At 43.7% G+C, this 19698-nt stretch overlaps 1 protein-coding gene across 5 annotated transcripts in view; it reads left to right on the top strand.

Moving 5' to 3' along the window:
• Window positions 1-19698, top strand: part of Satb2 (SATB homeobox 2) — a 177255-nt gene that overhangs the window by 115019 nt on the left and 42538 nt on the right. For all 5 annotated transcript variants that reach the window (XM_036173833.1, XM_036173831.1, XM_036173830.1 and 2 more), the window contains 2 exons: window positions 9159-9371; window positions 13443-13598. In XM_036173833.1, coding sequence (XP_036029726.1) covers window positions 9159-9371; window positions 13443-13598 — 369 coding nt within the window. The remainder of the gene's footprint in view (window positions 1-9158; window positions 9372-13442; window positions 13599-19698) is intronic.

Here is a 19698-nt window from a genome sequence, read left to right as displayed (position 1 = left end):
TTGGTTTTGATTTATGAAATTAGCTTTATGATCCACTAATAACTGTGACCCAAGATTAAATAACAAGAGCACTTTAGCCTTCTTTTAAATCCTTTCAGTGTTACATAGGAAAAGAAAGTGACTTGACTTTTCTGAAGTATACAATTAGATCTTGGTAGTTGCTGCTTTTGAGACAGGGTCTCCTGTAGCTCAGGCTGTCCATGATCATGCTAGGTATCTATCCATGGCCTTGAACTCTTAATCCTCCTGTTCTAGAATCACCGGCTTGTGCTATCTTGCCCAACAACTATTACTATCTTAACTTAAGCTTATCTGAAAAACTCATATAGTCATTCCACTTTTTATAACTATTACACTTCCTTATATTTCCTTCTATCCCATATAATTTAATTATCCCACTTCCTAAAAGTTATTGTTTATATTTTGCCTTATATATGAGAAAATATAGCTGACACACTGTGAATACATTTCAACATGTTCTACTCATGTTCACATTTAACAGATATTTATTGTATATTTAGAAGCTGTTCTAGGCATCACAATGATTTATGGCCTTTATTGAGCTCTTGGTCCTCAGAAGGGCAGACTTCCTATGGAGTCAACAACACATAGCATATCAAGTTGAGGCAGGACAAATTCCTCCCCCCTGCATCAAGGCTGAGAGAGGCATATCACCATGGTGGGGGCAGGGGCGGAGGCGGGGATAGGTTCCAAAAAGCCAGCTCATGTGCCAGAGACAGATCCTGGTCCCATTGCTAGGGGCTCCACAAATAGACCAAGCTATACACAGCTGTATCCCACATGCAGAGGGCCTAGGTCAGTCCTATACAGTCTCCCTAGCTGTCAGTCTAGAGTCTGTGAGCTCCCACACTCTCTGGTCAGCCATCTGTGTGGGTTTCCACACCATGATCTTGAGCCCACCCCCAACTCCCCCCATCCCCCCCCACCCCCCCTCCCACTCCTACAATCACATTTTAAAATCAGTAATTCTACTGTGGTGTGTAAGTGCCATAGTCTCAGATGAACGAGGCAAGAATGGGTACTTTTGACCCTGGAGGTAATAGGAATTAAAACATAAATCTTACAGCCGGAAAGAACACAGTGCTCTGATGTCACAAGACACTTTGTGTTACTACAATGCTTTACTCATACTTAAAAGCATCTGACATATTTGAAATAGAAATAATCAGTAAATGTACTTTTTGTTTTGTGTTTGGAAAGTACCAATCTTGCTAATGTTGTGATAAAATAGTCAAAGTAGTAAATGTGGAGAGCAGATTATCAGCAGCTGTTTCATAGAACACTCAGGGAAATGAGGGATAACAAGGGCCCAGAACTTCATTAATGAGCTAGTCATGGGGCCTGGAATTTGCAGTGCATGTGAAAGCCCTGTCTGTGCCCAGAACTGAGTGCATCACTGACCAAGTGTTTCCAAAGAGAACCTGTTCATTCCTCTATTTGGTGCTAATGTGTTTAGAACATTTTGGCTTTGAATGTGCATCACAGCCCTGCTGTAGTATGTATCACTTCCTAAAGACAAGATGGAGCAAAGGGTAAAGAAGAGTAACATGGGACTGTTCATGAAATATGTCTGCTGTTGCTAGATTCTGTGGGTTAAAAATGGCAGACATGACAAAAAGTGGGCTTTGGCTGTCCTTCTATTGGGTATGGCTACCTGTGGCTTAGACAGGGCTGTTGTACTTAGAGAGCACAGGCTCTTTTGGCTTTAAGAATGCTCTGCTGTACCCATTTATCTTGTGATGCATGTGTAATATGTTCTGATGTGGCAGATACCATGGTCAAGTTTTGTTGCATGCACCGGGAAGAAGGTTTCTCATGACACAAGTATTTCATTTATAAGTTTCAGGCTTAGGTTGTATGATGTAGTTGTTCCAAAGTGGGATTTACATGTTGCAAAACTCTCAGTTTCAGTGATTGTTCTTAGCAGGTTGAATCAAATTATCTTGAATGCTTCTTGAGTTAGACTTTAAATATGTGACCTGCTAGGGCCTGCTGTGGACTCCTCACCCAAGATAAGACTCCCTCCCAGAACTGGAATGAATAAGTGTTTTTTAAAGGTCTGGATTCTCCATATCACCAGCTCATCATCAAACACAAAATATAATCAACCCCCAATGACTTTATATGATGAGAGAGAGAGAGTTTTTATTATATGATGGGAGAGAGATAGTTTTTATACTGGCCAATATGAAAGATGGTGAGTGGTATAAATGTGAGACCAAATTAGTCCTATGCACCTCAGTCCAAAGAAGGCTATATATGTGCATATACCTAGCCTTTTAGTGCTTTGAATGATATACCTCAGCCTGCAACTGTTAACTTTTGTAAATGCACTTTTTTATTTGCAGAGTACATTAATTCCCTTTAGGTGTTCAATTCTATCCAACCCATCCTACAAAATACGACATTCATAGGCTGTCTTTCTCAATAAAGAAATATTGTAATAAAAGAGAGATTTTATTAAACTAATGCAATAACGACATTTTCTTTGAGGATTTAGCACATCATTTTTAATAATAAAAATCAAATTGCCATTGTTGTGCCCAGTATACATTTTATTCAAATCAGACTAAGTACTCTGGCTTCATGGCTCAGCAGAGCTCTGGGAGTTGGGGGTGGGGTGAATATTTTTAGCACTACACAAATGAATTTCAACAGCTGGAATCATAGTACAGTTGTAGGTTATGGGAACCCAACTATATTCGTAAACAGAGGGAGATGTGCCTGGGGAGCGTCTAGAAGGGAAGGAAAGGAGATAAGGGACACCACTTCCTAAGGTAGTCAGCTCTTAGATGGTGGATGGTAGGAGGATCCACTGACCCTGGGACTGCCTTCACTGGTCTCCCTAACTCCAAGGGAACCTCTGAGATGTTTGAGTTTGCCATGTGGGATGAGACTAGGAGATAGACTTTGCCTGACTTCTTAAGAGGAGGGCAGCAATGGTAATCGGTTGTATAGTAACAGTAATATTCTCTTGTTACCTGAGACATCAGAACTGTAGGAAAATGAGGGCTGATCACAGGGAGAGCAGAATCTAAGCAATACAGAGGACCTTCCCTCGTTCTCTGCATTCAAGGGGAGTGGTCATAAGCCGGAGAGGGGCTCTAGGCCCTGGCAAAGCCTCCTCTCCCCCCCCCCCCCCCCGCCCCTGTCCTCTTAATCCTGGAAAACGGAAGTGAGCCCACAGATTTTCTAAATCTTACTATGGGTTATGGCATTTTTGGTTTTGAATACTATGCAGTTATAAACACACATATTTTTAGGCTCACTCTAGTATGTTCTTGAGTCACATTTCCAAAAGAGATGTCACTCGATTTCCGAAAAGGTTTGTCGTTCAATACAGTGTGTAATTTACTCACTTATCCCAGTCTGTCTTTAGTCTGTTCATGACTAAAGCATGCTGTGTGGAGATAGGGCTTATGTTTTCTGATGATGCCAGTCTATGGGTTCCTAAAAAGTTTACACTGTGTGATTTCCCATGGAGCACAGCTCAGCAGCATGTGTGAAGGGCTGATGGGAGCTTCTCATATCTACCCTTACCAGATCAGAGCCCAGAGCTTTCAGACTCTTTGCTGAATATGGTCAGCGAGTTGCTGTTTGGATTGAATGGCCTCTATCTGTTGGAATAATATGGAAACACGGCAAGTTGCCTTTTTTGTCTCTCATTTCCACGGCCACAAAGCAGCCATGTATGTAATTTACAGAAATGGAAATGGCCTCCAGCTAGTTAGATTCTTAGAGAAACACCAGGCTTTGGCCCCTCCAGTCTCCCCCTACACACCTGGTGTATATCACTTTAAAAAATAAATTATGCCTCATTAAATTACAATTAAGTGGAATCATGATCATTTGTTTTTCTGGAAGGAAGATGTTTTGCATATTGAAAGCCTAATTTGTTGCAGGTGACAAAAAGGCTGAGCAGATTATCTAATATTGCTTCATTTGGGGGCGATGTCTGTTGCTTAGTTGTGTGTCTACACCCGCACTTCCAGATCTGATTAATGTGCATGGTCATCTTCACTTTAGAGTGTCTTTTACCACTGTATCAGTTCTTGTACTTTTTCTCCCCAACTTAAGACAGCGAACATCCCTCCATTGTCTGGAGAAAGCATGGTCTCGTCTCTTTCAGATGGTTTTTCCAGCGCTTCCCCTTCCTGGCTGTACCATTACCTTGCCTTGCAGGTGCTACTCATATTTAAAAGTTCAGCCAGATCCTATTTCAGCCCCTCCACAAAAGCCTGCCCCCTCCAGACCCACAGCGGGTGATGCTTCTCCTCATTTTGAACCAAGATGGAGCGAGCTGTGTTTTGAACATATGACATCTGTCATTTTTCCCATGCCCCCTTTCCCTTTCTTCTCCACTCTTCTCCTGTCTGCTCCTCTCCTCCTCCACTCCTCTCCCCCACTCCCTTCCCCTCCTCTTCCTTCCCCATCTCTCTTTCTGCCTACCTTTCTTCTATGTATTTAGGACAGGGTCTCCCTGCATGACCCAGGGACAGCCCTGACCTCATGATCCCCCTGCCTCTGCTGGGATCGGTGGTGTGTGAGTATGAGCACCACACTCAGCCCATGCCCTTTACAGCATGCTCCTGTAAAACCTTCCTCCCACCATGCAGAAAATTCTTTGAAAGCCCATTTTTTCTCTTTTTGGTCTTTGAGCTTTTCCCCAAGTCATTACTAAGAAAGGAATTAATGGAGTTGCTGTTCTTTGGGCCATGGTTCCCTGGACAGATGAGGGGAGATAACGGGCTTCTATAGATTTTTGTTCTGTGGCCAATATAGTCTAACTCCAGAAAGGCACCAAGTGCTCGAAAGCCACATGTATGGACTATCTGTTTAGAGCCAGCCATCTTGACCTGCCCTATGGGGGTCCGGGCCATCTGAAGCTTAGTCCATAGAGGTGTGTGCTCTCTGACAGGATTGAAAGCCTACCTAAGATATTCTGCCAGCTGTCCCTGAGATGGTGACAAGGCTAGTGGAGGAGCTTGACAGTCAGTCCCAGTAATGTTTACCACACCTTTCTGAGTATCAGCATGTACCCTGCACACTAACATAAGGAAAAACAGCATCAGTGGTGAGCTACTGAAACAGAAAGCTCAGTGGCAGAAGTACAATTCATTCAAGGTATTCCTCAGAAATGCTGTTTTATAACAGACAAAGGAAGACCATGAATTTCTTTTACTTTAAGAATTACCTCAATTTCTTCCTTTTCTCTTTGAAGAGAGCCTGTATTTACCAGGCAAGCCGGACTGCATTATACAATTGTTGTTTTGTACTTTGAATTCTTTTGATTTTAGCGAGTTCCTTCCAGACCTGTCTCTTCTCTTGGTGTTAGGGATGGTCTGAAAAGCGTGCACCCCCCCACCCCCCCACTCCCCCACCCCCCCACCCCCCACCCCCCCCCCCCCCACTGATGGGTCAGGGAACGACCCTGTGAGGCTCTCTTTGCCTAAACTTCTTTATTCCTGTGAGGTAGAACCCAAGAACTAATGTGGAGGCCATTCGTACTCTGTGCCAACCTGTCCCTTGCTGGCAGCATGTTTATGGTCTTACTGTCTTATGGAAAGTAGATTAACACCACAGACGAACCTATGTCTCCATGGAGAAGGTTCTATTGCCCACCACGAGGCAACTACTTAATGGCCATTTTACTCAATACTGGCAATACGTTTTAATATGATTACTGATATGAAACTTTAATAAGCAATATCCTGGTTAATTTATTAATTCCCTTTCATGGCCTTTCTACTGATAGGAGTACATCTTTCTTTTTTTTTTCTTCCAGAGCCCAGGTGCCACACCACATTTTCTATGTCTCAAGCTGCATAATGGCAATGTCCAAGTGGCACCTCCTGTTTGGCTGGTTGATAATTAAAATGCCAGATGACATGGTAGCCAAGGCTTTAGAAATATTTATGTGAGATAAATTATTAATTTATGTTCCATTCAAGACAGATTCAATATGATAAACATTTATTCATCTTGATAATTAGTGGGTGGTGGGATGGTTTGTGTGGTAGTTAGAGTTAGGCTGTAGATGTGTGTGTGTGTGTGTGTGTGTGTGTGTGTGTGTGTGTGTGTGTGTATGACATCACATGTATTCCTGCAGAATTTAGACCAGGCTTTTAAAATCTTACTTTATAGTAGTTAAGGGTACATGAATAACCAGAGTAAAAATGTCAGAACAAAAACCTCGAAAGTCTTGTCCACTCCAGTTAGTCACTTTCTACTGAAAATGTCCTGAGTGAAAAGAAAGCATGTTGGCGTCACTGCCACACTGAGGAGGGCTGAGGTAAAGGATTTGGAGCAGTGTTGTAACTTGCTGGTGGCCGTATAAGAAGGTGGCACTGGCCAAGCCTGTTCATTGGAGATTGTGTTATGAAAATAGGTAAATGCCACTGTCCACTTCAGATGCAAATGCTGTATGTCTTTCACTTCCGAAGTAACGCTGACCAACAGCCATCCTCGTGGGTACTCTGTGCATTGCTCCGAGAGATGAGAGAGTTTGTCTAGAAGGCTGTCTAGCACCTGATAGATGTAGAAGAAGAGGCCTATGCAAGGAACAAATAAAAACACTCCATAATCTCAGTGACTTTTTTTTTTTTTGGTTGTTGGGGGACCTAAATCATAATTTTTAGTTATGGTGCTTTAGAACAAGCTTTTGATATCACTATTTCATATGTAAAAAGCTTTTGCTGGAATACACATGTGACTCATGGAAATAGTTTCATGGAGGAAGACAAATGTTAAACTCTGCCTTTGAGATATTATAATCATAATGAGTATCTCCATGATGACCCTAAAACTCTTTTATTATAATACTGAAGGTAGGTTGGAGAGAGAGAAAGGAGAAAGGGGTTGGGGGCAGGGGCAGAGGAAAGAAAACCAACTCAGTCTTTCTGTATGTGACTCATGGAAAAAAGCTCAGAAAATATCAATCTTAGTGTCATATCGACTTTGGAAATTGGAAGCAATTTAAAATTCACTTTCCCCATATTAATTTAGAGCTTTTTTAAAAAAGAAAATCTTTGAAGCAAATCCATTATGAATAGATTTCAGGTTGCTCAGTTAAAATGGGAAGTAGGGCAACCCGAGGCACAACTGACTCAATTTCAGAAAGAGAATGGATTCCCAGGATGCGTAATGCTTTCCTGGAAGACAAGCACCTCACTTGTCTTCTAGAAGCTTACCATGAGATCTGGATTTCCTTCTAATCATTGGAGCACTAGGGTATTTTTACACACACCACCTACCTTGCTCTCTCCTTGAGCACATATGTGCATGCCCACATAACAAATCGCACGCAGCCACACATATACATTCACATTTCTTCTGGCTTCACTGGGTGGCATATTTTATCCCTCGTCACATTCTGGCCTCAAACGCGCACTGTGTGCTTCCCGGCTGTGTTTGTATGTATACTTCTTCCAAGTGTTAGGGTTCTTCTAATAAAAGTAAGGTGACCTCCAAGCGCAGAGCTAGCATAAGTTCCTTGTAGTATAGTTGTTTTATGTGATTAAAAAAAAAAACATCTTAGGTTTATTTGGGTGTGTGTGTGTGTGTGTGTGTGTGTGTTATATGTGCATATACCACAGTGCATATGTGGAGGTCAGAGAATAGCTTTCAGGAGTCAGTGCTCCCCTCCTATCATGTAAGCCCCAGGAACTGAACTGAGATCGTCAGGCAAGCACGTCAGGCAAGCACTTTACCCATGGAGCCATCTTGCCAGGCCTCATGTGATATTTTGAATGATGATTGTACTTCCTTGAAATGTTGGTAACGGTGTGATGTACATTCCTTTCAGTGACATTTGCTACACTAAAATGCCCTCGGTACCCTGCAGATTTCTGACCAGCCAGAGAATAGTTCTTCCCCTCAAGTCCAACGCTGTTTGATATGTGAGCTGGGTCTCTTACATTTCTACCAGTTCCCCTCAGTGCAGACATCTTTGGCCCGACTGGTACTTTACCACAGTTCATAGAAGTGACTTTTCAGGGCTCGAGGTCACCCCATCTGTTCAAACCGCAGGATTACTGTCTTAACTCTTCCTGGGGGAACAGTCTGAAAGCCTGATCTCATAGTGCCCTGCAAAGGGATGTCAGCCGAGAATATGAAATGATGCCTCTGTGTGGTAATCCGACAAGTGTGTGGGACAGGAGTGGATCCGCCTCTGCCCTGACATCTCTCTAGCTTGTCTCTCACTGTCCTCTCAGGCCGTGCTGCTTTACTAGACACTGGCGGAAGTTCTGTCACTTCTGTGTCATTAGAGTACACAAAACCGTACACTCAAAGCTCCCTAATTTGGGTGAGTTGCATATTGGAGTTGAAGCATTGGAGCCTACCAGGAAGGACATCAGAGCCTATCTACACTGTAGTTAGAGCAAGTTCAGGTCCCTGGTTCATGATCACATTTTCATCATTTTAACGGTAAGACTAGAGCTTACCTGTGAGGCTACCTCACAAGAGTCTGGGGTGCCTTGTGATACCTATGCAAACATAATTGTAATTGTGTGTGAAGGTGGAAGATATCAGAGAGTTGACAGATTACAACCATTTGTTTTCTATTTCTTTTTCTTTCTTTTTTTCTTTCTTTCTTTCTTTTTTTTTTTTTTTTTTTGTCATAGGAAACCTCTATATTGAAACCAGTGGCCGGTCATACAGTATTTCAGCCAAGCTTTTATTTTTTTTAAATCGATGTAAATCTCCCATGCTGTTTAAATGTCGGAACTAAATTTACCAAACTTGGCAGATTTGTAAAGCTAAGCAAGACTGCCAAGAGTTCCCAGTTTCAAGCAGAGAGAGTTCTTACAGCTCCTGAAATACTCGCAGGAGGCACCTGGTGGTAATTGCGGTTCCACATTTCCTCCCGAGCGCCTACCTTGCTCGCTGGCGTTGCCACACATAGGATTATTACAGCGATGATGAGGCTGCAGAATAGGCGTCCTAAAATAAGGCACAGCCCCGGAAGGGGAACACATTCCCACAGATTCCTCCTGAGCCTTAAGGAATTAGGCATGTTCCTGGTATCCTCTCAGGCTGGCTATGCCAAACACGTCGAAGGGCGCTGGGGTGGGAGATGGGAACCGCACACATTAAATCTGCAGACGTGACTTTGCCTATTTTCTCCTCTCTGCCAGGGACTGTTGTCAGAGATCCTGCGTAAGGAAGAGGACCCCAGGACTGCTTCTCAGTCTCTTCTAGTAAACCTGAGGGCCATGCAGAACTTCCTCAATCTGCCTGAAGTGGAGCGTGACCGCATTTACCAGGATGAACGAGAGCGGAGCATGAACCCCAATGTGAGCATGGTCTCCTCCGCCTCTAGCAGTCCCAGCTCCTCCCGAACCCCACAGGTGAGCTACCTGCTCCACACGTCACTTACAAACCTCTTGTTTCATGGATATTCTGCTTTCCCTTGAAAACCAAGAAACATGGCTCAAGGGTTTCTTCATCCAAGGAACTGTGACTGTGTCATGTGGCAGTCCCATACTGTGGTGCTATCCCTTTCCCCTTGACAAGGCCCCGTGCTCCCCCATAAACAGGTAAGGGGGACAAGGCCAGAGTAGGTGGGAGTGGGCTCCCACCCATTGTGCAGTTTCAGAAGAAAAGAGTAGGAGTTGTGTAGAAGCAGTGTGCTGTGTTTGTGTAACAAGCACGCTGCTATTTTCCTTAAACTGCTTGTTTGTTTTGACGGAAGGGAAGGCGGTTGAGGGCAGGAAGGCGCAGCTGCTGTAAGCCATCCAGAAAGACACAAGGGAGGGCTAGAGAGATGGGTCAGCAGTTAGGATTGATTATCGCTTTTGTTTGTAACTCCAGCTCCAGGCGGATCCAACGCTTCTGGCCTCCTTGGTACCTGCACTCATGTGCATCCCCCCATCTCCCCCATAAAAAAGAAAATAAGAACTTTTTTTTTTTTCCCTAAAGAGAGACACAGTGGAAAAGTCTTGTGTGTAGAGAGTACAGTAGCTGGGCCAGGGTGATGAGTCCTGGTGATAGAAGGCCTCAGTGTGCCTCTTGTAGGATTGGGAACTTTTGGCCAAGTGTTGGGAACCCAAGGTAGGCAGGGCACGTTTCCAGTTCAGATGGAAGCCCCTCCTCACTCAGTCCCTGCTTCCCCTAAACTTCCCTTACTGGCTGACTTATGATCAAGCGCTCCATTCTCTGGTGCATGCATTCTGATGGTTCTTAAAGCCAACAGTTAATTGACACACACCCATTTGTGCAGAACTGAAGACTGAGCCTTTCAAAATAAAAGGTTGCTTCGCTTAGACACTATAGTCTTGTCCTTACTAGTGTGTTTTCTGATAAGTTCCAAGAAGCTGATTAAACGCAGAATCAGAACTGTATTCTGGTAGGAATATTAGACCCTTCACAAGTATATCGTCATTTTTTCTGCATCTACCTTGACTATATTTTTGCACCGTGCAGTAGATTTGTAACTAAAGGCTACTTTCCATTATGCCCCGCCGAACTGCATTACTTACACTTTAGTCTTTAGTAAATTATGAGTCACACTTACAGTTAAAGTCTTGAGTGCTTACTTTGGACATGTGCAACCAAGCCTTTTAGTTTATTTTTCTTTAAATATCAGGGGATACATAGTGAACTGTTGTTAGGACATTGCTAATTTGCACTAATATTGACTGCTAGTAAAGTCAGTAGTATTTTTTACCACGTTTAAAGGCTGCTCAGCCATTATTGGAGAGTCTTGCCATTCTTCTTACTCCGTGTTTCTTCGGCCAGACAGTTGTCCTGGAACAAGGACACTTGTACTTGTTAGAAAACCACACAGGCCAGTTCTCTTGGTTTTCAGTGTCTTTGTAATGTTTTGCTAACAAGAGTGTTCAGTGTTTTTCTGGAGTCCTGCTCACTTCCAGAGCTTTGCCAGCTTAATACGGCTTCACAATTAGGACAACGTTTTCTTTGTTTGAATTAGGATCTGAACTTGAAAATTCCTAGATAAAGGTTCCCTTAGGGATAAGTATAGGAAGTTGAGCATTTAAAAAAGTTGAGCTTTTTGATTTCTGGAAATACATATGAAATATTCAGATAGACTTTTGAGGAGTATAATCCTAGAACCATGATTGTACATTCATTACCATTTTATTCTATATCTGTTGCTGAAGGTTGGGAAAGAGAAAGTTATTTGAATCTTTCAAACATTCCATGCATACCTATGTACCTATGTGTGTAAAATGGTTTCTGACATATCTCAGTAATAAAGGTGTTTTGTACACACAGCGACAGCAGAAAACCGAGCCTGGTGATACATGCCTGTAATCTCAGCAAGGTCATCAGGTGCATAGCAAGTTCAAGGCTCGAAACTGGGAAAACATATTGCAGTTTTCTGTGGAGCTTTTGTTTGAGAATGGATGAGAGTAGGAACCACAGCCAGCCTTTATTTGGAACCAGCAACTTAGTACACACAGGCAGCTTTATACAAATTATTTTCCAGACTCCTTAAACAATTGTTGATCAGTTTAACAACACACCAAAGACATTTCAGATTTGAAATTGAACCTCCCGTGTCTTCTCATACTTCTTCAGTGGCCAGTGTTCTTCAGTGTACTCGGTCACAAAATGACATGGGGAGAGAATGGCCATTTGTTGACACTCACCGTTGGCACAGCAAGTGCTGTGAGCGTTTTGCGGGAATTCCACCATTACTGTTTTGTGTTGTGGTGATGTTCTTATGTTACCAACAAGGAAACAGGCCCAGATGGGCTAACTAGCTTGTATAAGTGATTCCCATGGCTGAGTGGTAGAGTTAGAACCTAGTTGTAGTCATCCTGATGCCAGAATCCAGAATCTTACCCATGTATTACAGTTCCCACTCTGTTTTAGCCCTTAGTGTGGAGTGAGGATTTGAGCAAGCAGGTAAGCAGAGCCAGTGAAAGCAGCTGGTAAATGTAATGCCTTCACTTAACGAGGAGAGCATGGTGGATGAGAAGAAGAAAGAACTTCTTGAAGAAACTAGAGGGTTGGGTTGTTATCGGAAGGGGATACTTGCCCTGTGTGGAAATGGGGTGCATAGTGGAAGAGAGGCTCTGGAGCCTGAACTGCATGAGTTCAGGGGGCCTTCCCTTACTGCTTCATGGCCTTTATACCAAGGTAAGACCTCGGTCATTTCAGCTCCTTTACCTGCACATCAAAATGCCGATACCTCACTCACTAGATTTTTATGAGAGTTACGTAAGAAGACAGAAGTGAACAGTCCTCCTAGAGTGCCTGGCCCCCAGATGCCCATAAGTGACACTCCCTATGGTAATAACCAGCAAAGAGGATGGGGTGAGGAGGGCAAAGGAAAGGACAAAGCCATTGTGCGCTGTCAGGAAGCCAAGCCGCCATGGGCACTTAGAGCAGGAAGGCCAGGCTCATGACATCCTTGCCCAGGACGGCGATGTCTTGATACAGCCGTCTTCTATCAGACCTGCATAGGGCAGCTCAGGGCAGGAACAGAGGGAAAGTTGGGATTTTGTTCTGATTATGGGATTTTAGGGTGAGTGAGGACAAAACAAAAACCAAACTAAACCCATTTAGTCAGCAATGACCATGTACCCAAGGATGGTTGCCAGAGTTAAGACATCGGCCTGGACCTTCCAGGTAGGCAGCTTAGGGCTCAGACTAAGGAAGCATCTCTCAGGCAGTCTTTTGGACCGAGCTGCCTGGGATGTTTTAGGGTATTCCTACCTCAGGAAGCCCAACACCTTCTGCATCGTCCTTCATTTGTCTCTGAAGCTAATGGGAAATCATTCAATTAAAACGAGCGCGGCAGAATGCATAAAACCACAATATGAGTTTAAGAAAATGAAAACTGTGCATGGAAGGCATCCGAAGCCCAGTTTTATGAAATGAAATTTTGTTTCATTTCCAGTGATTTCCTAGGTGAAATTAGGTGACTGTCTGGGTAACATAATGACAATAATGATGGGAACCGCACATACTCAAATAACATACATGAAGCCTTAATAAAGAATGAGAGGGACTCGTGGGAGTGCATTAAATTGAGTAATAATTTATTATTTAGAGACCTCTACCCATTTACTCAGGTTTTTTTTTTTTTTCTTAAAAGAATTGGCTCTTCCTGTAAGGTGTCCCATTTTTACAAAGAAAAAGGTGAGTGTGTTCTGTGTGCTTGTTTGTAGATAGCCAACATGTTTGGGTGCCCAGGGTTGCCTTCCTACCTGTGAGCCACCAGGATGCTGAGAGGGAAGCAGGAGCCGACAGGATTCTGTACGTCCTATAGGAATGCATTGCAATTATTTCCAATCACAATTAACCTGATTAGAATAATGGACAGGAAGTGTCCCTCTGTAGCTAATGTGGTTTGGCATCAGCTGACTGAAGCCCTCTGATAATTTCTGCACAGATGGTTGCTCTGAATGCAGCACTTTTAAATTATTATTTTCATGGTCTCTTGGTAGGCCAAAACCTCGACACCGACAACAGACCTCCCTATTAAGGTGGACGGTGCCAACGTCAACATCACAGCTGCCATTTATGACGAGATCCAACAGGAGATGAAAAGGGCCAAGGTGTCTCAAGCCCTGTTTGCCAAAGTGGCTGCAAACAAAAGTCAGGTGAGTGATATTTTTAAAAGAGCAAAACAGAGGGCTGGGACTGCTCTCCTTCCCCTCCAATAAAAACACATCTGTTTTTATAATAATAATAACAGTAATAACCCCCGGGGAGTCCATCATGTTCTGCCTTCTGCCCCATGGCTTTGCTGGAACTCCCACCGGGGTTCAGAGCAGATACAATGCCAGAACCTCACTTCATTCTCTTAAATAACAATTTTATATTAAAGAACCAGGGTTGAAATATTTCTCCCCTCATCCAAAGCCTGCTGCACTCATTGGAAAAAAAAAAGTCTCTTTCTTGGGAAGTGGATCATTTATTATTATTTTTTTTTAATTTGAAGAAAATTTAGCCTGTGCATAGCACCCCCTTCCTTGAGACCACGTTTAACCAGGGCTCATCACCTTCCTCTTCCCGCCAGGGGAAGGGCTGAGTTTGCTATAATAACTACTTTTGCCCAGCCCCAGAGACACCTTGCAACTGTCAGGTGTTTCGTTCACATGTAGAAGACAGTTGTTTTTCCAGGAGGAAACACATGTGGGGGTTCCAGAATAAGTGCTAAAATCTTTTAGCAGGAAAACATAGCTGCTTATCCAGTGAAAGTGTTCGGCAACAGGATGGAGGGAGTGCAATGCTCAGGGGAAACAGCGCACAGATGCTCGGCTCCGCTTCCAGAGCAACAGTTGACTGTATCCACTCTGCCACAGCTTGTTCAAGGGGGCAGCTACCGTCCTAGGTCTGCTCCAGGGCCCCCTTCTTTATCCCACAGATAAACAGTTAATGCAGGGTACAGGAAATGTAAGTTAGCTACAGCATACTTTTGAGAGCCCTTTGATTTTTGAGCTTGATTTCCACTGTGCTTTGCATGACAAATGCTTTCATTCCTACATATGCAAATGGTAAAATGGTCCTTACCCTCTCCCTAACAGATCTGCTGTGCACTGTAGTTTCTACTGGGGACATAGTACTGAGTTACTACTGTGCATTATAGCACTAAGTAACTGGGTGTCGCATTTCTATTAAGCAAGAGAAAGTTCAATAAAAACTGTCCTTAAAATGATAAATGTTATATTTAGACTAATGGTTTGCAGGTTAACTTTTTTTTTTTTTTTTTGACCTACAGTAACTTACTTTCAGTTTTTAATAAAAAGAGAGACTGCCACAGGAGATTGGAGAGGATTAAACTGTTCATTTCCCATTTCATTTTGCATATAGTTCCAAAGTACTCTGACTTCTTCTATCACTGAAACTAGTGGACCAAGTTTGCTAAGATAGGTCCAACCATAGGATGAAAACGCATGAAAAGAAAACGCCCTAGAGCCTCCCTACACTGTGAAACACATAAAATCCATGTACCACATGGCAAAATCTAATGAGAGTTGGGGCTGCTAAACGAAGAAGCTGTTAAATGCTAACACCACTTGGCACAACTACTGTGCATTTAATGGTTTTCCACTGGGTAATAAGGCACATGTGTGTGAATGTGCAGCGGGTGTGAAAGCCACACAATGGATTTTGCAAACCCGACCCTCACTTGTGTCCTGATGCAAATTTCAAAGTTTTACCTGGTCCTTCTTTTATAAGCATTTTTTTAAGATAAAACCAAAGACCAGAGTCCAGGAGCTCAACTGAAAGACCACCAGCATCTTGTTGACACGGCACCATGGCTGTTGGAATTAGCAAGGTCTCCAGCCTCCCCAGATTACTTCAGGTGGCTGGGTGAGAGCTAGGTTTGACAGTTGGCGGTTTGTAGTTTTGAGGCCTCCCTGAGAAATCAATAGTCCTGATTTCGTAGCATCTGGAAAATCAGTTCTGAGAATTAATATTCCAAAGGGTGAAATTGAGCATAAGTGGGCATGAGACACTTGGAAGTTCCTCCTTTTCCATCAGAAGAATGGTCACTTTCTCATTTTTGGATGGAGAAACATATTGCAGATAGCTGATCAGATAAGTATTTCAGGCTTGGTGTTTCTAAAAAATACGGGACTTCCGAATATGACAGCTTCAAAGGCAGCTCAGCAGAAAAGATAATCCACTGGAGAAGCACCAGCATTCACCCCATGGCAGACTCATTGATGATTTGATACACGTATTTAATACATGTTTACAATGCGGGGATGACCTCAGCCAGATTTTACCTCCCCACGATGCATGTATACTTCATTGGGTTGCAAGAAGTGAGCAAATGAAGCTTTTCTCCTCTCCTTCATCACCTCTGTTATTTTCTGTAATTTTTCTCTTTGAGGGCTTGGGCATTGTCAGGGTGCCTAGGAAGTAAAATCCGTTCTGGGACTTTCCATTCATTTAGAGGTCAAATTAGTGAAATCTTTGATTAGGAACTGCTAAGAACCAGAGGAGCCTGGGAGCTCTGGAGTTTAGATATGGGTAGCAACTTCACTAGAAGTTCACTGTAAAATAGAACTGGATCATCGAGTTGACCCATTCACTCTTTGGTGTGAATTGGCTGTGACCAGTTATTAGAGAGAATAGTGACCATCATCACCCTGTATGTTGGGGAAGTCAAAGACTGGGGGAGACAGGACCAGCTGCTCTTTGAAGGCCCTGTGCATCGAGGGGGAAGACAACAGTGGGCGGGGAGATATTCGAACTAGTGGAAGGGTGCCAAGTTGGTTGTGGAAGTCCAAGTTTATGTGTTTCCTCTGGGCTAAGTTGCCTCAGTTGTGTCATGGCCAGGTGGACATTCACCAGGTCTCTTAGGTGGCTTCCATCTGACTCGTACCCCCTTCTTCCTGGGAGAGAAGTCAGAGTGCAGAAACGAAGCCTGAAAGATCTGCTCTGCCTGCTTCCCCTTGTCCTCTCCATTCCCAGCCAAGGGTCCGTTAGTTTAGTTGCTAGGCTGCAGCAATGGCCGGTGTCAGAATGGATGTAGGACAGTTTCTGTGTCACTTGATTCTACAAGACCATAAGGCTGATGTGCAACATGGGTAAAAGTGGACACAGGAAATCAGTCCTCGTCCTCCTCCGTGGCCTCCATTGCCCTCCCTCCCCCTCACACTTGGGTTTATGGAGCTTTGAACTCCACTTCTTCCCAGCTGCTTCTTAATTATTACCTGTCATCTGGGAAGTGAAATTCAGAGGAGAGAAATTAGTGGGCTGTCTCCTCCCGTGGTCCTCCAGGGATGGCCAGGTGCCACCTGGCAGCATCTTTAGCTCCATTTGCATTGAATCAGTTGTCTGCTTATTAGACACTTGAACGTGCTTTTCCCGTCCCCTTCTCTTCCACAGCTTAGTATGTTAGCTGGTAGAGTGCTGGGAATCATTTGAGGTTGGTGTCTTTCTGAGAGAGATGTGGATCTTTATTTGTACACACCCAAGCCTAAATTTCCTGGTAGCCTGGAGGAATGGCTTATTTTACTTCCCATTTCTCCTTCCCTCAATTAAATAAACCAATGAACAAAACCCTGGAAGGGTGCCTTAGCAGGAATCTTAAAGGTGCTTGTTAACAAGAACAAACCAGGGGCCAGGTATTGGGGTGAATGCTGGAAGATCAGAGAAGCAGAACGAGCCACAGCTATCTCACCTTGTTAGTTCCTCAGCTGATCCTGTTTCCTCAGGCTGGAAGCTTCTGAGTCCTCATCCCAGTGGCTCTCAGCTGAACTGTGCTGCTCCAAAGCCTGAACGCTAAACCAGCCAAATGCTTAACCAACTAAATGCTTAACTAACTCTGGTGCCTGGTTTTCACGCCTTATATTATATCTTTCTTTTTCTGCCCCCATCCCCTGGGATTAAAGACTCGCTTTCTGGGATTAAAGGCGTGTGTCACCTTGCCTGGCTGTTTCCAATGTGACCTTGAACTCACAGATCCACCTGGCTCTGCCTCCCAAGTGCTGGGATTAAAGGCGTGCACTACCACCACCGCCCAACTTCTGCTATGGCTTGCTCTTCCCATTTTCTAGCCACCATTTGTGGCTCTGTATCTAGTGGCTGTTTGTTCTCTGACCCCAGATAAATTTATTTTGGGGAACACACAGTATTTCAGGGAATACAGTACCCACCACAGGGTGCCCTTCCTTTCTGTATCAGAGAAGCTTAGAGGCTGTGTTCAGATGACAATGGTGAGGAGAAGGCCAGTCTCAGAGGCTGTTGGGATAAAGCAAAGGAGGTGATCTGGAAACAGCAGGGACCCAGAGGATGCTGATAAGATGGCACTGATAGGATATCCTCTCTACCCAGGTTTACAGATGTTCAGGGATCCTGGAATGCCTTCTGGACACACCAGGCCTAGAGCTTCTGTAGCTATAACCAGAGGGAGGGCGGGAGGGTCTTCTTTCTCATGCAAGAGCAGAGGAGAAGGCAGAGCCCTTCTGCATCTCGAGAGAGGAGAGGAGGTTCTGGACTCAGTGAAAGCTCTATCAACATACTCCCACAAAACCTGTGTTCTGCATGTGAGCGGGTTGCAATGTGTCCATGCTGCATGTGAGCAGGTTGCAGTGTGTCCATGCTGCATGTGAACAGGTTGCAGTGTGTTCTATGCTTCACATACACTAAGATTAAGTAGATTCTCTATATAGACCTTTATGCCTTATTCTTGCATTTCCATCAAAAATGTGTGTTCTCAGTTTTCAACTAACAACAAACTGTAGTTTGATTTGCCCATTTCTTGTCTTAAATTTGGGTTTCACCACAACCACCACCACCACCAATTTGAGTTGATTTTTATGTGTGGCATGAGAGTCCAGTTTTATTCTTCTAGATATGGAAATCTAGTTTTCTTAGAACGTTTTTTCATGGCTGATTGGTTGGTTGATTAGGAGGATCCATCATAGAGCCGGTCTTGAACTCTTGGTTCTCATCCCACTAAGCTTCCAGTGGTTAGATTCCCACTGTGTCTTTGGGTGTCCTAGTTAAAAACTAGCTGTGTGTGTTTGGATTTATTTCTTAGCCCTTATTCTGTTCCATCAGCCTATGTGATTGTGTTCACACCAACACTCTACAGTTCTGACTAGTATAGCTGTGTAACAAGAGTTTATTCACTTATTGGAGGTGCTGGAGATCAACCTCAGGGCCTGATGTGAGACAGACAACCACTTTATAACTAAGATATAGCTTTAGCTTCTGTGATATAAGTTTAATTCAGGAAGTATGATGCCTCTGACTCTTGGCTCTTTGGGGACTTTTGTAGTTCCTTACAAATTACAGAATTTCTCTCTCTCTCTCTTTCTGAGACAGGGTTTCTCTGTGTAGCTTTGCGCCTTTCCTGAAACTCACTTTGGAGACCAGGCTGGCCTCAAATTCACAGAGATCTACCTGGCTCTGCCTCCCGAGTGCTGGGATTAAAGGCGTGCGCCACCAACGCCCGGCTGTTTTCTATTTCTGTAGAGAATGTAATTGGAATTTTTGTTTGTTTGTTTACTTGTTTCCTGGTGCCAGAGATTGCAATGAGGTCTCATGCATGCCAAGGAGGTGATCTTCCACTGAGCTACATAGAACCAACCATTGGAGTTTTGATAGGGATTGTATTTATTGGTAGAATGCATTATTGCTTTGAGTAATGTAGACATTTAAAAACTATGTTATAATTCATCTAATAAAGGCAAGATTTTCAAGTGGGAAAGTAAATTTATAAAATGTTTTCTTTCGTTTCCCTACTGTAGTTTCTTAGTCTTTATTGCTTATGTTACATGCGATCAAACTGTTGCCATTTTGTACACACTCAAAAGAAATGATCTCATATTTTATGGTTCCATTATGGGGATACCATCCTTGGGAGGTGTTGAAAATAAATGTATGGCTGTGCTGATTTCTGTGCTGTGGTGAGTGCCAGGAAGGTGCCATGTATGAGGTGAGTTGGCTCATCATTCACAGGGCTCCTGGTTTTGTTTTGCTGCTTACACTCCGCAGAAGCAGGTTAAAATGATGTCGGTGCTTTGCCTGTACACTGGGGTCTTTGAGACAGCCCATCCTGGAGTAGGCTCTGCTCTTGTCAGGTGGGGCACATCTGCATCCCTTTAGCCGCTCAGTTCAGTGGTGAAGCCTGCACGAGTGATGTGTATGGAAGTCACCACTCCGCGTCAGGCTTATGGAAGTGGTTCCCTGAAACCACACCAGGTCAGCAGCGATCACACAGTTGCTTGCACGTCC

Source organism: Onychomys torridus, chromosome 23 (assembly GCF_903995425.1).
Source record: "Onychomys torridus chromosome 23, mOncTor1.1, whole genome shotgun sequence".
Lineage (NCBI taxonomy): Eukaryota > Metazoa > Chordata > Mammalia > Rodentia > Cricetidae > Onychomys > Onychomys torridus.
This window is presented reverse-complemented; position numbering and strand designations above follow the sequence as displayed.